Below are 15,169 nucleotides of genomic sequence, written 5' to 3'. Positions count from 1 at the left end.
CTTATAATGAAATGTTTAATATAGTTCACATTTCCATTCATTTGGAATGCAATTTGATCTCTATCAAATGTAGTGTATTGTAATCAGTCTTGAGTGACATTAATCAAATTGGGGTACTTTGTAAATTGAAGGTATCTTGTCCTGAAAGGATTAAGCAGAATTTGTGTGTCTGCCCTTGTTCTTAGGACTGATTTTGGTCAATGTCTTAACTTTTTCCAGGGAAAGGTAGCCCAAACAGCATGCATGTCAGCCTGTAAGCACCTATCCACATCTCTAATGCAGATGCTTCTGGATGCTGAAGTGAGGCAGATAAGCATGGGAGCCATTCAACAGTTCAACCTGGATGTTATTCAGTGTGAATGTAAGTCAAACTTTATTTAGCCTAATGGAGTTGAACAAATTATTTTAACCTCATTAGTTTGATCAAACTGAGTTTATGTTGATGCCAGATGTGCAAAAATCTGCTACTAGAGTTAAAAAGCTTGCAGGCTTATGTGATCTCAGTAGCATGTGCGAGCACATAAAATGATGCAGCTTTATTACTATGGGACAGGGTAGTGATCTACTAATGGGATTTTCTTCCATATATTTACTACAAAAATAAATATGATTGCTGTAAATGTAAATAACAGCTTGTGTTCTGAACAGGATATTATCTTTGAAACCCCACATCCTTAAATGGAGGTTGATCTTCTGTAGCATTGCTCATATCTTTGTGACATTTTCTCTGTCTCTTTAATTGTTTCTGTTACTCTGTCCCTCCTACTGCTCGATCCCATGTTTGGTCCATCTTTCTGTAGCCCTGTCACAAAGTTTTATCGTTGTTGTGTCCATCTTTCTGCTGTGCCCGGCTTTTCCCTCACACTATCCGTAAAGCTCTCAGTTATTTGTGGATACCTGTCACTTTGATCACCTACTACTCTCGAGTGTTACAAAAACAAAGTGCCACTTGACATCCAAGAAGAGAAAAAGGAGAGCAGTGTTGGTGCTTATGACTTGGTCTACCACATTGAACAGCTATATTGTGTTGTCTCTTCAGGGAGCCTTTGTCGTTTGTGTGAAACAGCCCACAGAGGATTGTATCTAGTCTGAAGGGTAGAATCATAGTTTGAGGAGTGATATAGGTCTGTATAATTTGATGTGCAGGTTATGTGGATTGGCCATACTAATTTGCACCTTCATGCCCAAGGATGTGCAGGTTGGGTGGATTGACCATGGGACAGTTGAGTGGGCCTAGGTAGAGTGCTCTTTTTTGGCGGTTCGGTGCAGACTCTATGGCCAAATGACCACCTGCACTGTAGAGATCTAAGGAATTGACACTTGCCTTTTTCATGCATTAATTTAATTGTGCCTACCTTCAAAGTGTCTGTCTTTAAAAATAGTGTGAATTTTATAAAAAGGGTGGTGGCACGTTGATGCAGTGGTTAGCACTGCTGCCTCACGGTGCCAAGGACCCGAGTGCATGCGGAGTTTGCACTTTCTCACCATGTCTGTGAGCACCCCCCACAACCATGGCAGGATTGGCCATGCTAAATTGCTCTTTAATTGGAAACATGTTTTTTTAATAATTTCATAAAAGGGGGTACGGAGAGGAAAGAGTGAGCTCTGGGGGAGGACTTTGTGGAGCTTGGCAGGATAGCCATCAGGCCCCAAGGTTTTCCAAAGTTGCGGGATTTCTCCTGTCTGCTGAGCCTCACTGGTTCAAAACAGGAATCTAAATTTTCTTGGAGTTATGGAGGAGATGGTTGGATAAATATTGTGCAGTTTCTCAGGACTTACAAAAAGAATTCAAGGGCCAGGATGAGATGCAATAGTTCACAAACCATGTTCATCTCAGTAGGGTCTGATGAGGTCACCATTAACTTTACTCTATTGAGAGCAGCACGGTGGCGCAGTAGTAGCACTGCAGTCTCACGGCGCCAAGGTCCCAGGTTCGATCCCGGCTCTGGGTCACTGTCCGTGTGGAGTTTGCACATTTCCCCCTGTGTTTGCGTGGGTTTCGCCCCCACAGCCCAAAGATGTGCAGGCTCGGTGGATTGAAGACGCTAAAATTGCCCCTTTAATTGGAAAAAAATGAATTGGGTACTCTAAATTTATTTTTAAAGAAACTTTACTCTATTGATGCAGTTAATGCTGAAGGGTCCATGTGACGAGTTTCCCTAGCTTGTTAATCTATTCGTAGTAGTTGGCTTTGATATACCAGAGAGGCTTTTCAGCACCCATTAATAGGAGGCTATTTAGTTCCTTCTGCCCTGCATCTGTGCCTTTCAGTGCTCTCCATTCAATCTCTTTTGTGTTCAGTTCCTAAATCCTTTTACCTTTTGTTCCAGGTCTCTCTGGAGTTCTTTGTTTTTTAGTGGAGGAAAATGTGATGATATGATGCATGAGAGACTGTTATGGTACTTTCCCACTGTAGTATGAAGGAGGTGGAGTTCATTGTGGGGAAAGGCAAATTAGAATATTTTCTTTGTTTATGAACCTTAGAGCACCAAAGGAACAAAGGGATTTAGGTGCCCATGTACACTAATCACAAAGCTAGTGCATAGGCAGAAAACTGAAAGGTAATGTTGACCCTTACTCAAGGGAATTGCATCACAAAAGTGAGGAAGGAATGCTTCACTTTTACAGATCTTTGACCAGACATCATCTATAATACTGTGTTCAGTTTTGCTCACTGAACACCAAGAAATATATATTGGCCTTGGAGGATGATACCAGGGATTAAAGGGTTTTAAATTCAGGAAGGATTTCATAAAAACGTTGTTTGTATTCACTTGAGTTTAGATGGTTGATGGGCAAGTTAAAAAAGAAAGAACTTAAATTTGTACACTACCTTTCATAACCTCGGGATGTCAAAAAACACCTCTGCTTATTAAGTATTTCCCACTGCTAGAGAAAGCTGTCAGACATGCAAATATATGAATTAGGAGCAGGAGTAGGCTCCGTGGCCTCTTGATCCTTCTCTGTCATTTAATAAGATCGTGGCTGATCTAATTTTAACCTCCAACTTTACATTCCTGCCTACTCCCGATAACCTTTTATGCCCTTTCCTATCAAGGGTCTATCTACTTGTCCCTTAAAGATATTCAACCACCTTTTGAGCAAAAGAATTGTAAGTGTCTTAACCCTCAAAAATTTGTCTTCATCTCTATCTGAAATAGGCCATCCTTATTTTTCAATAATAATAATCTTTATTGTCACAAGTAGGCTTACATTGCAATGAAGTTACTGTGAAAAGTTCCTAGTCGCCACATTCCGGCACCTGTTCGGGTACACAGAGGGAGAATTCAAACTGTCCCAATCAGCTAACAGTACATCTTTCAGGACTAGTGGGAGGAAACTGGAGCACCCGGAGGAAACCCATGCAGACACTAGGAGAACGTGCAGACTCCGCACAGACAGTGACCCAGACGAGAATCAAACCTGGGACCCTGGTACTGTGAAGCCACAGTGTTAACCACTGTGCTACTGTGCTGCCTACTCCTCATAATTCATATATTAATCTTAATTTGGAGAGGCAGGGATTAATTGAGAACAGTCAGCCTGGTTTTGTTGAGGTGTGGTCATGTCTGACTAACTTGATTGAATTTTTCAAAGAGGTGACCAGATGTGTAAATGAGGGAAATGCATTTGATAAGTCCCACATGGGAGATTGATGGCGATGGTAAGAGCCCATGAAATCCAAGAAAATTTGGCAAATTGGATCCAGAACTGGCTGAGTGTCAGGAAGCAGAGGGTGATGGTTGAGGGGTGTTTTTCTGACTGGAAGCCTGTGTCCAGTGGGGTCCCACAGGGATCCGTGTTGGAACCCTTGCTTTTTATGGTTTATATGAATGATTTAGACATGAATGTACGAGGGTTACTCAGTAGGTTCGCAGATGATACGAAAATTGGTGGGGTGGTAAATAGTGAGGGCGATAACCTTGGCCAGGAGGATATGGATTGTTGCTAACTTTTGGTTGGTTCAATTGGCTGTTTTATAACCTTTGCTCTCGAGTCGCCAGGTATCTTTATGATACCGCCACGAGGTTCAAGTTCAAGTAATGATCAATAACTCAATACACCAATTAGTAAGATTCAAATCAAAGCACATTTATTACACACCGTAATCGCTACTCATGCATAAATTCTACTTCTAAGCTACTTCTACAACTAACAGGTCTATACTTAGCTTCGGACTGGCCCACCAGGTCAGGGGAACAAATGGCCTTTCGTTCGGGTTCTGAGTCTGCGGGATTCGAAGTTGGTACGGACTGGTAGCTAGGAGTGCCTATCTCGTAGCGAGCGTTGACCTAAGACTTACTGGATATCGGCGGCAGCTGAACCGGTCACTGTCAAGGGTTGGTTCGTGTTGCTGAGTGACCCGGTCAAGAAGAACGATTTGTACTTGGGGGCTTAACTTTATAGTCCCCAGGGGCTTCCCGCCTTTCAGGGCGGACCCTGTACCTGGTTCCAAGTGATTGGACTTCGTTCCAATCACTTGGTTCGATTTCTCCAATACTGGAGCAGTTCCCTGATCGATGGGCGGTCTTGAGGTGTCCGTTAACCTCTTTTGTGTTGGCTCCTGCTGGCGCCGGGGAGTCTGGCTTGGCTTTGTTTATCCCAAATGTTTCGATTGTACCTGGGGATCGCTCATTAGTATGTAGATGGCTGCTACATTATGATGCAGATGGCTGCTTGTATCAATGCTGTCTGGGCTTTTGCAGAGTTTAATACACAGTAACTTGCACCTACTAGTTTCTGCCTCTGTTGGCTGAATTTCCCTGCAGCCTTTGCTGTTCTCCATTTTACGTCGGTAGTTGGCCAACCCAGGTGGCTACACTCCCTCCTTGTGATCCTAACGCGAAGTGTGAAGGATCACATAACTGCGATGTTCTTCGTTCCCTGACCCGGCGAGCACTCTTCTATGGCCTCTACACTGACCATAACTATGCAAAAAATTTTAACTGACAATTCTGAGGGGCGCTATGTCAAATAGGGACATGCATTACAAAACAAGAAAATCGGAACCTCTAACTATCCTTAATAAACTACACTCACTCAAACATTTCATCACACTAACTTCCTAAACCATACAAACAAAATCAGAGCAGTATTATACACATTTTTCTGGCTTGGCAGTCAAGCTCAGGATTGTACAATTGCTCATGAACATTTCTTTATTTACAACAAATTGCAAACGAATGCTCTTTATTATAGATCGCGGGGGTCGGGGGTCTGGTCATATCCGAAAATAGGGGATCTTATCCTATATACTGGGGTGCGAGCGCGGTAGGCTCCTTCTCCATTTTCTCAGACGAATAGTCCGCACGATGCAGCAGAGTATCGCCAATGCTAGTAGGGATTCTATCAAGTAGGACAGGGAGTACCAGGTTATAAACCTGTCACACCAAGATGGTGTGGTGTCGCTTGTGACTGGGCTCTGGGTACTGTGGGGAAGTGAATCATTAACGGCTGGGGGGGGGTGTTGAGGTCAGGGGGTTCGCGTTCGCGCGCAACCAAATGTCCATTATTGTTATGAGCCACGCGGAGGATGTCCTCATGGTTCTTCTTCTTTCACTTCTAATCTCTTCTCTGGTCCTGGAGCTTCTGGAGTTCTGTGGGATCAAGCATAGTGTCTGTTACTATCTTGGTTTAATATCTCGTATGATAGCCTGTCTGTCCTTTAGTGCCAATTACTCCCTTTATAATTGGTCACTGTGACTCCCTCATTTTCTTTTCCAAAAACCGAATTTCAGGACAAGACACACTTACAAATAATGAACCAGTGTGAGCCGTCTCGCAGGCTGTGCGATTTACAATCCAAATGTTTGAGGATGTAAATAGCAGAGGGTTGGCAACCTAAGGGTTACCTGAAAATAAAACCAAACTTTTTTTTGAACAAAACTTGCCGAAATGAGGTGCGTATGGGCTGCGACGGGTACGATTTGGATGGAGTCCCCAGGTAGGACGGCGACCAATGCAGTGTGTGCCCTACCCGAGCGTAGCTGACCAGAGGGGGGTTCCCAGGCAGGGCGGGTCCCAATGCCGTTTCTCCACTGCCTGAGCAACCGACCAGAACAGGCAAGAAATGTAGTCATCGTGGGGGGCTGCCGTATTGGTTCTTCCTTCAAAGCAGAAGAGCAGTTACAAACGGGGGTCTGTGTTTCAGTCGACAGACGAGTTCCTCTGAACTGGCATCTGGGACATTAACAAGTCTCTGCAGACAAACTAGTTCCGCTGAACTAGCGTCTGGCCAAACTAGTTTCTCTGACTGCCAGTGGGCGTCAGAAGGGTGGCGTCGTGGGGCCGTGGAAAAAGAATTTCTGGTCTAACATACAACATTTAACAGAACAAGTACAAACAACATCAAACATGCTGCAGGTTCCGTCAGAAAGGACACCGTTTTCTCCCAAGCGGTTCCTTTTAAAACGCCCTCTGGACACCTCGGTTATCGGTTGCGAACAGGGTCGCAAAGGGGGTATCGTTTTGGGAGTCAGACTCCAAGTCATCATCTTCTCCCGGTGGCCAAACTCTCGAGTGTATCAGGGTTGATAGGGCTGCATGGTGTGATCTGGGATCGCTCTCGTCATTCCGGATGAGTCTGTACGAATTATCTCGGTGCCAAAAGGTGGTGTCTAGTTCTGTGGGGACGGAGTCGGGGTCGTCATTGTTGGTCGGTGGTGGGGTTTGTTTAGGAAAGTGATCATGAAGGGATCACTCGAATCGTGGTCAGATTCGCTGGGTGTCGGTCCTGTTGCATGGGGATGGTAGGGAGGTGTGCTGTGGCTATTGTCCGAGTCACAGTCGCTGCTGCTGTTGTCTGTGGGCGTTCCGGGGCGGAGTGTATATTTTGGGGGTGGAGTCGAGGTTGAGACCGTGGCTGGGCTGGACGTGTTGGGGGAGGGTAAGGTTACGTTGGCTGTGGGCGGGGCGTGGTCTGCTGCGTCGGGCATGACGTGGTGTGTGTGGTTAGACTGTGTTCCATATGCCTTCATCTGGCTGATATGGAACCACGCAGTCTTTCCATTGGGGTACTTTATTTTGTAGACGGAAGGGCTGACTTTGTCCGCAATGGAGTACGGACCCGAATACTTCGGTGACAGGAATGTGCTGGGGTTGTATACGGAGAGCATGACTTGCTGTCCTACACTGAACTCAGTCGCATGCACTGTCTTGTCGAAACAAGCCTTGCTCTGTTTCTTTCTTGTGCCCAATTTCACTGCGGCTGCTAGCTGAGCCGTTTTAACATTTGCCACTAATTGTTCTACTGCTTTCTCGTGTGTGAGGGCCGTCACTTCGGGGCTGGTCAAATCTAATCCTAATAAAAATTCTGTGCCTTTCATGGGGCGTCCGGTCATGAGTGTGTGGGGTGTAACCTGTGGATGTGGAAATCGTGTTTTGCAGAAACATCAGCGCAAAAGGGAGGACCGAATCCCAAGTGGTGTTGTTTTGCTGGACCATTTTTCTGAAGATTCGTGCGCTCCACGATACCACTCGACTGGGGGTGGTATGCCAAGTGGAATTTTTGGGGAATGCCAAATATCGTGAGGACGTTCTTCATGACACGTCCCGTAAAATGGGAACCTTGGTCGGATTCAATGCTGCGGGGGAGTCCCCATCTCGTAAAGATGTGGTGGGTTAAAATCTTGGCTGTGGTCTTTGCCATGTTTGTCCTGGATGGGAATACTTCCACCCATTTGGTAAACGTGTCTGTCACCACGAGTACATATTTATAACCATTCCTGCAAGGGGGCAATGGTCCAATATAATCAATCTGGAGGTTGTCCAGGGGCCATTAACGGGTCGGGTGTGACTGAGTTGAGCTTTTTTGACGTATCTGTCCGGGTGTTCTGGGCACAGATGAGGCAATTCTCAATGTAGTGATTTACATCTTCTTTAAAACTCGGCCACCAACAGAGCTGCCTGAGGTGGGCTGTAGTGGGGTCGATTCCCTCATGTCCATGACAGTCATGGAAAAAACAAATCAGTTGATTCCTGTCCTGTTCAGGAACCACAAAGGGTGTCTTTTAACACCACACTGTCATGTGTGGTCAGTGTATTCTAAAATTTCTCCTAGGGTGTGTTGCTCTTTTTAACCTTAGTCTATTTGCTCTGTTTACATCACCTTTGCTCATGAGTCGCCAGGTATCTTTATGATACCGCCACGTGGTTCAAGTTCAGGTTATGATTAATAACACAGCACACCGCTTAGTAAGGATTAAAACAACGGTCGTTTATTATATACAACAAGCAATATTAATACCCTAATACTACTTTCTATATAATAAACCTATCACTACTGGCCAATACTTAACTTAGGAAGAGCCCACCAGGTCAGGGAAACGAATGGCTTGTCCAATCAAATCTGGCCCGTGGGATTCAAAAGGCTGCTACAGGTCGGTGGCTAGGTGTCTCTACCGGATAGCGATCGTTGGATTCAAACTTACAGTTGCCGGTGGCTGGTCTTGCGAAGGTCTCGAGCAGGCGAAGATGAGAGAGAGAGAGAGAGAGATCTGAACTAGGACCTTCACTTTTATAGGGCCCAGGGGCTTCCCGCCTCCCGGGGCGGCCCTTGACCCTGAGTCCCAAGTGATTGGATTCTGTCCCCAATCTCTGGGGTCGGTCGATGTGTCCAATGGTGAGGCGATTCCTCGATCGGGGGGTGGTTGCTCACCTGTCTTTGTTTCGGCCGCTGCAGGCACCGACAAGTCTGGCCCGGTATTCAATTGCTAATATGTTGCAATTGTTCCCGGGAATAGCCGATTTAACTGTGGATGTCTGAATAGATTAGCTGCAAACAGTCCTGAATACAACTGCGGATACCTGGGTTGATGGGCTGTTGATAGCCCTGAGTATCGATCTGGGCTACCTTCCCAGAGCCGAATATGCAAAACTGTCTGCAGCTGCCTGCTTGTGTCTTCTTGGCTGCTTTTCCCAGCAGTCTTTCGGGTTAGCCGTTTGAAACTGGGTTTTGGCCAGATTAATCGGAACGCAGCCATTTTACATGGCTATAGGTGCTAGATAGTTTCCTTTCAAAATCTCCTTGAGATTGCTGTCCTGCTTCTGGGCCTGCACTAAATCCTCAATATCAGTCTGTGAGACCTGAAGCACTGGTGTGCTTTCGGGGGGTGTCCAAATATATCCATGCCTAGAACCTGCTTTAGCCAGTGCGTCAGCTTTTACATTTCCAGGGCGGGGGAGGAACGATGGTGACTTCGAACTTTGACTATTCCAAAAGACCTGTTCTGTGCTCGCTCTAAAATGTGACGGAGCAATGGGCTGAGGGGAGGGGGTTTTCCGTCTGCGGAAGCAAATCCTCTTGCTTTCCACAGGGGTAGGAGTTCCATAAGGCTATTGTAGACATAGAGGCTGTCCGAATATATGTCTGCTGGGCTGGGGAAGGAATCTGGGTGTTCCACTATATATGCGATGGCCGCAAGTTCTGCTGCCTGCGCGCCCAAGTGTCCTGGAAGTTTTATTGCTGTTTCTTCTATGGTGCGTCCCTGCGCGTCCTCGACGTAAATACCGCATCCTGTTATGCGCTTCCCTTCTAATATTGTGGAAGATCCAACCACATATATCCTAATGGGTTTGCACGTGTCTGTCTGCGTGGGGCTCTGGGTTGAACTATCTATCTTTCTGGGGGGTGTTTTAGCAATAAAAGGACCTGTGTTGTAGTGTGGAGAGATAATTTCACATTCATGGGGGGTTCCGGGGTACTGTAAGTTGTCGGTTAAAAAAGTGTGGGTCTTTGTCCTTTTAACGGTGATGTCCCGTCCCTGCAAAAGAAGGGTCCATCTAGCTGCTCTAATCTGACTAACTACCGTCCTTGAGTCGTCCGTCCAGTAAAAGTTCGGTGGGGGTGTGTTCCGTGAGGATTGTGATTGGGGTTCAGTCCGGTAATGTAAGAAAAATACTGTACTACCCAAAATACTGCGAGCAGGTGCCTTTTACAGGCTGAAAATCCCTGCTCCACAGCATCTAAAACTCTGGAGGCGTAAGCCACGGGTCTTAACTGTTCGTGCCATTCCTGAAGGAGCACGGCCGAAAGGGTGCGGTCTGTGCTTGCTACCTCTATTGCATAGGGGGAAAGCGGGTCTGGAACTTGTAGTGCGGGGGCTGCTATGAGTGCTTGTTTCAAAGAGTCCACAGCATCCGTATGCTGCGGAAGCCATTCCCAGGGGGCTCCTTTCTTTAGGAGGTCTGAGAGGGGTGCTGCCTTGCTGGCGAAACCGTCAATGTGGTTTCGGCAGTAGCCAACCAGTCCTAAAAATGACCGGAGTGCTGAAACGTTCTGGGGAAGGGGCAATTTAGCAATCGAGTCAATCCTTTTATGCTCGATCTCGCGTTTACTATGTGTGATAATTGTACCCAAATATATCACCTTATTTTCCAAAATCTGGGCCTTTTTGGGGTTAACTTTGCATCCAATTGCTTGTAGGAGTTCCAGGAGTTCGGACAGAAGCTCGATGTGCTCTTCCTTGGTGTCTGTCTGCAGTAGTAGGTCGTCTACGTACTGGACCAGACTTTTGGGGTGTGAAAATTTCGATAATCCATTTGCCAGCTGTCAGTGGAAAATGGAGGGGGAGTAGTGGAATCCTTGTGGAAGGCATGTTCACGTGTACTATAGGTTTTTAAAGGTGAATGCAAATTTGTACTGGCACGCCTTTGCCAATGGTATGGACCAGAATCCATTACTGATATCCAAAACCGTAAAGTATTGGGAATTGAGTCCCTGCTTGAGCATGGTCTCGGGACTTGTGGCTACTGTGGGGGCTGCTGCGGGGTGATTTTGTTGAGTTCCCGTTAATCGATGGTCAGTCGCCATGATCCATCGGGCTTTCTCACTGGCCAAATCGGGGCATTATTCGTGGAGGCTACTGATCTAAGTACGCCCTGCTCTAATAAGCTGTCGATTCATTTGCGATTTCTCCCTCTGCCTCTTGGGGAAATCCATACTGCTTTTGGGGTCTAGGGTCAGGTCCTGTGATTTGTACTGAACCAGTCATCCGGCCACAGTCGTGTTTGTGGGTCGCGAATGCTGTCCTGTTCTTGTGTAACACTGCCCTAACCTGCTTGTCCGTGCTAATTGTCATCGGGTTAAACCAAAATTAGCCTACTGCGCTAATTTTGTTGGCGTATTCACCTGTTGTGAGCATTGCAGGGGGCTCTTGCAGATTTTGCCATTTTCCAGACACATTGGTTGACTGGAGCAAAGGATAGATTGTGGGAATTCATAAAGTCTATGCCCAAAATGTGTTCTGCTGTGTGGGGCAGATCGGCTAAAACTATGGGATGCTTGGTGGTGATGCCGATTTGAATGGGTATAGGGGCTGTGATGTGTCCCTGCTGTGAGTGGCCTGTAAAGCCGCTGAGGGTGATAGTGGCTGTAGTGGGCCACGTGTCCTTTTGGAACATGGTGGAGGAATTTATTGTGGTGCGGGACCCTCCTGTGTCCCAGAGAAACTTGATGGGCTGTCCCCGTATTTTTGCGAAGTGCTGGAAAATGGGATTAGAATAGTTAGATTGTTTTGACCGGTGCAGACTGGATGGGCCGAAGGGCCTTTCTGTGCTGTAGACCTCAATGACTCTGACACCCACCAGTTCCCCTTTATCACTGTACCCATTGCCTCTTCAAAGAACTCCAATAAATTAATGATTTCCCTTTCACATAACCATGTTGACTCTGCCTGATACTTTGAATTTATTACTCAGCTGTGTCCTGTTACAATATATTTAATAGCTTCAAGCCCTTCCCCTATGACAGATAAATAAATAAATAATCTTTATTGTCACAAGTAGGCACACATTAACACTGTAATGAAGTTACTGTGAAAAGCCCCGAGTCGCCACATTCCGGCACCTGTTCGGGTACACAGAGGGAGAATTCAGAATTCTCAGCTAGTACAGGAATTGAACCAATGCTGCTGGCCTTGTTGAATCACAAACCAGCTGTCTAGCCCATTAAGCTACACCAGCCCCTATGTTAAGCTATGGTTTCCTACTTTCTGTCTCCCTCCTTTTTTAAAAAAAATAAAATTAATTACATTGGCATAGAATAGAATTCCTACAGTGCAGAAAGAGGCCATTTCGTCCATCAAGTCTGCACTGACTCTCTGAAAGAGCATCCCACCTAGACCCACTCCCCTGCCCTATCCCCATAATCGTATCTAACCTGCACATCCTTGGACACTAAGGGGTAATTTAGCATATCTAATCCACCTAACATGCACACCTTTGGACTTGGACTGTGGGAGGAAACCAGTGCACCTGGGGGAAATGGACAGTCACCCAAGTTCGGAATTGAACCTGGGTCCCTGGCACTGAGGCAGCAGTGCTAACCGTTGTGCTATTTTCCAATCGAATAGAACCTTCCCAAATTCTTGAATTTTGGAAAATCTAAACCAATCTCACTAGTTTTAAAAGCCTTAAATAACATCCGTCAGGACCTGGGGATAAATTGCTAAGTACCCCTTGCCTGGTGATTGTCATTTTGCTCCCTCCCTTCCAATTCCACTTTTGCGATGTTACTATACTCTATAGTGACGACCGATGCAAAATACCTGTTTGATTAATCTAACACCACCTCCTTGTTTTCCATTGTTAAGTCCCCACTTTCTATAGGACCAAGCTCGTTTTGTTTGCTCTTTTAAAAAATATCTATAGAAGTCCTTGCTACTATCTATCTTTGTATTTCTAGCCAGCTTTCTCTCATAATTTTTTTTTTTCTTTTTCCCTCCTTACTAATCTTTCATTTTTTACGTTCTGTCCAATCATCTGACCTTCCGCACATCTTTGCACAATTATATATTTTTTCTTTAAATTTGATACTATATTTAACTTTTTCTAGTTAATTACATGCTGGATCCTCCACTTGGATTTCTTTCTTTTTCATTGAAGTGTGACTTTTCTGTGTATCCTGAAATATTCCTTTTAAATGTCTGCCACTGCACCCCTGTTGACCTATTCTTTAATCTAACTTGCCAGTTCTATTCCAATCCTGGACCAGAACCCAACAGTTGCTAGGATACTGGACAGATACCCCAATGTTTTATTTATTTGTAAGGATGTGAGGTAAGGATACTTTGCTCCAGGAGTGATTCCACTCAGGGTATGGTGGCATAAAACAATTTAGCTGATCATTATGCCATTGTGGGACCGTACTTAAAAATATTCATTCGCAGGGCAGCATGGTGGCACAGGGGTTAGCATTGCCGCCTCACAGCGCCAAGGTCCCAGTTCGATCCCGGCTCTGGGTCACTGTTTGCACATTCTTCCCGTGTTTACGTAGGTTTCGCCCCCACAACGCAAAGATGTGCAGGCTAGGTGGATTGGCCACACTAAATTGCCCCTTAATTGGAATAAATGAATTGGGCACTCTAAATTAAAAAAAAAAAAAAAATGCATTTGAAGGCTAGCATTTATTGTCCACCCGTAATTTCTCTCGCGATGGTGATGGCAAGCAGTCGTCTTGAACCGGTATGGTTCATGTAGATTTTTGGAGAGAGAGAAAGAGTTGATGTTTCAATTCAATGATGAAAGGGAAACGTTTCTCTCTCCACCTATGAAATCAGGTCTACTGAGTATTGCCAACGTTTTCTGTTTTTATTTTAAATTTCTATATCTGCAGCAAGTTCCCTTTTCAAATTCCGTTATTGTGTGCAGTCTTTTTTTCAGTGCACAGTTCCATTTTCTTTTTGCACAGATGCAGACATGTGCGACGCCTTCGAGCTGCATTCAGGTAGCTTGCCACGAACATCAATCCACAGAATTTTGTTTGTGTGATCATTTTTTGGTGCCAAGTAGGAATAGGATGTCAATAGAATTGAGGTTGTTATTATCATGGTCGAATAGAATAGTTCTGTACAATACAGCGGGCACATTTAGCTGGAATTATGGCAAGTATTAAAGATATCAGGACAGTGATGGTCCCTATGCAAACTCAACAATTGCAACCCAGAGCCTTTTGAAATGTATATTTACGGTTTTCAAAAGACTGCTTCAAGTAAGGGGCCATCATGACTTTATTTTCTCAGACTTATCCCCAGAACTTCTTTAAAAAGGGAAACTATTTTCATCAAGCAGTCTGAAATCCAGGGACTGTATTATACACAAAGCTTCATTCTGCCAGAGCTCAGAAACATGCTTACCCTTAAGTGTCTAGATAGAGTTGCATTGCTTCATATGGAGGGTCTGTGCCAGTGTGTGTCCTTGGCTTTCTTTATTCTGGGCAGAATAGAGATACATTTGGCTGGTGTGGGGGGAGGGAGCACGTAGGTAATCTCTAGTTAGAATTCTGGCCGCATTGTCAATTGAGTAGCAGGGACTCCAGTAGGATTGTTGGGAGCAAGTACCTGAGCTTTGCATTGTTCATCTATGGATAAGGGGAATAGAGGGTCTCCTCATTGGCATAGTCGAGGTCCCCCAGGTTTATTGGCAGATTATATGTGGAGATTGATCTGGGGCTAGTGGTCAGTTGTTACAGGGATTATTGATGCTATTGGCTGCTGTGCTAGGAATGAATATGAAGGACTTCCGGGTGCGGCGATGACCAGCTGAGTCGCACGTTTCGGCAGCTCCCGGTGAAACGGACTTTTCGGCTCTTGATAGGAGCCCCAACGGCAATTTTAACGGCTAAAAACACTGTGCGGTAAACCAGAAGGGAATCCCCCCTGGATACGGATGGAAAAAGGAGGAGAAAGTGGCCGGATTGCAGTGGATCCTTTAGAACAGCGGCAAGGAAGGCAAGCAAAAACCAAGATGGCGTCGGAAGGTGGCAGTTTAACATGGGGCCCTGAACAACAAGAGTTCTTGAAATGCTGTGTGGAAGAGATCAAAAAGGAAATGAAGAAAGAGCTGTTGGCCCCGATACTACAGGCGATCGAAGGGCTAAAGGAGGAACAAAAGACCCAGGAGCGGGAGCTTCGGGTCGTGAAGGCAAAGGCAGCCGAGAATGAGGACGACATACAGGGCCTGGTGGTGAAGACGGAGACGCAGGAGGCACATCAGAAACGATGTGTGGAAAGGTTGGAGGCACTGGAAAACAACGCAAGGAGGAACAACCTGAGGATTCTTGGTCTTCCTGAAGGTGTGGAGGGAGCGGACGACGGGGCATATGTGAGCACGATGCTGCACTCGTTAATGGGAGCGGAGGCCCCGGCGGGTCCGTTGGAGGTGGAGGAAGCAT

The 15,169-nt window shown here is 45.7% G+C and overlaps 1 protein-coding gene across 7 annotated transcripts in view; it reads left to right on the top strand.

Moving 5' to 3' along the window:
• Positions 1–15,169, top strand: part of LOC140393076 (exocyst complex component 6-like) — a 246,763-nt gene that overhangs the window by 157,940 nt on the left and 73,654 nt on the right. For 6 of the 7 annotated variants that reach the window (XM_072479077.1, XM_072479078.1, XM_072479079.1 and 3 more), the window contains one exon: positions 220–361. The exons of the other annotated variant lie outside the window; for it this stretch is intronic. In XM_072479077.1, coding sequence (XP_072335178.1) covers positions 220–361 — 142 coding nt within the window. The remainder of the gene's footprint in view (positions 1–219; positions 362–15,169) is intronic. 7 annotated transcript variants of the gene reach the window in all.

This window comes from Scyliorhinus torazame, chromosome 16, assembly GCF_047496885.1.
Source record: "Scyliorhinus torazame isolate Kashiwa2021f chromosome 16, sScyTor2.1, whole genome shotgun sequence".
Classification (NCBI taxonomy): Eukaryota; Metazoa; Chordata; class Chondrichthyes; order Carcharhiniformes; family Scyliorhinidae; genus Scyliorhinus; species Scyliorhinus torazame.
Note: the sequence above shows the minus strand (reverse complement) of the source record. Positions and strands in the feature narration are given on the sequence as shown.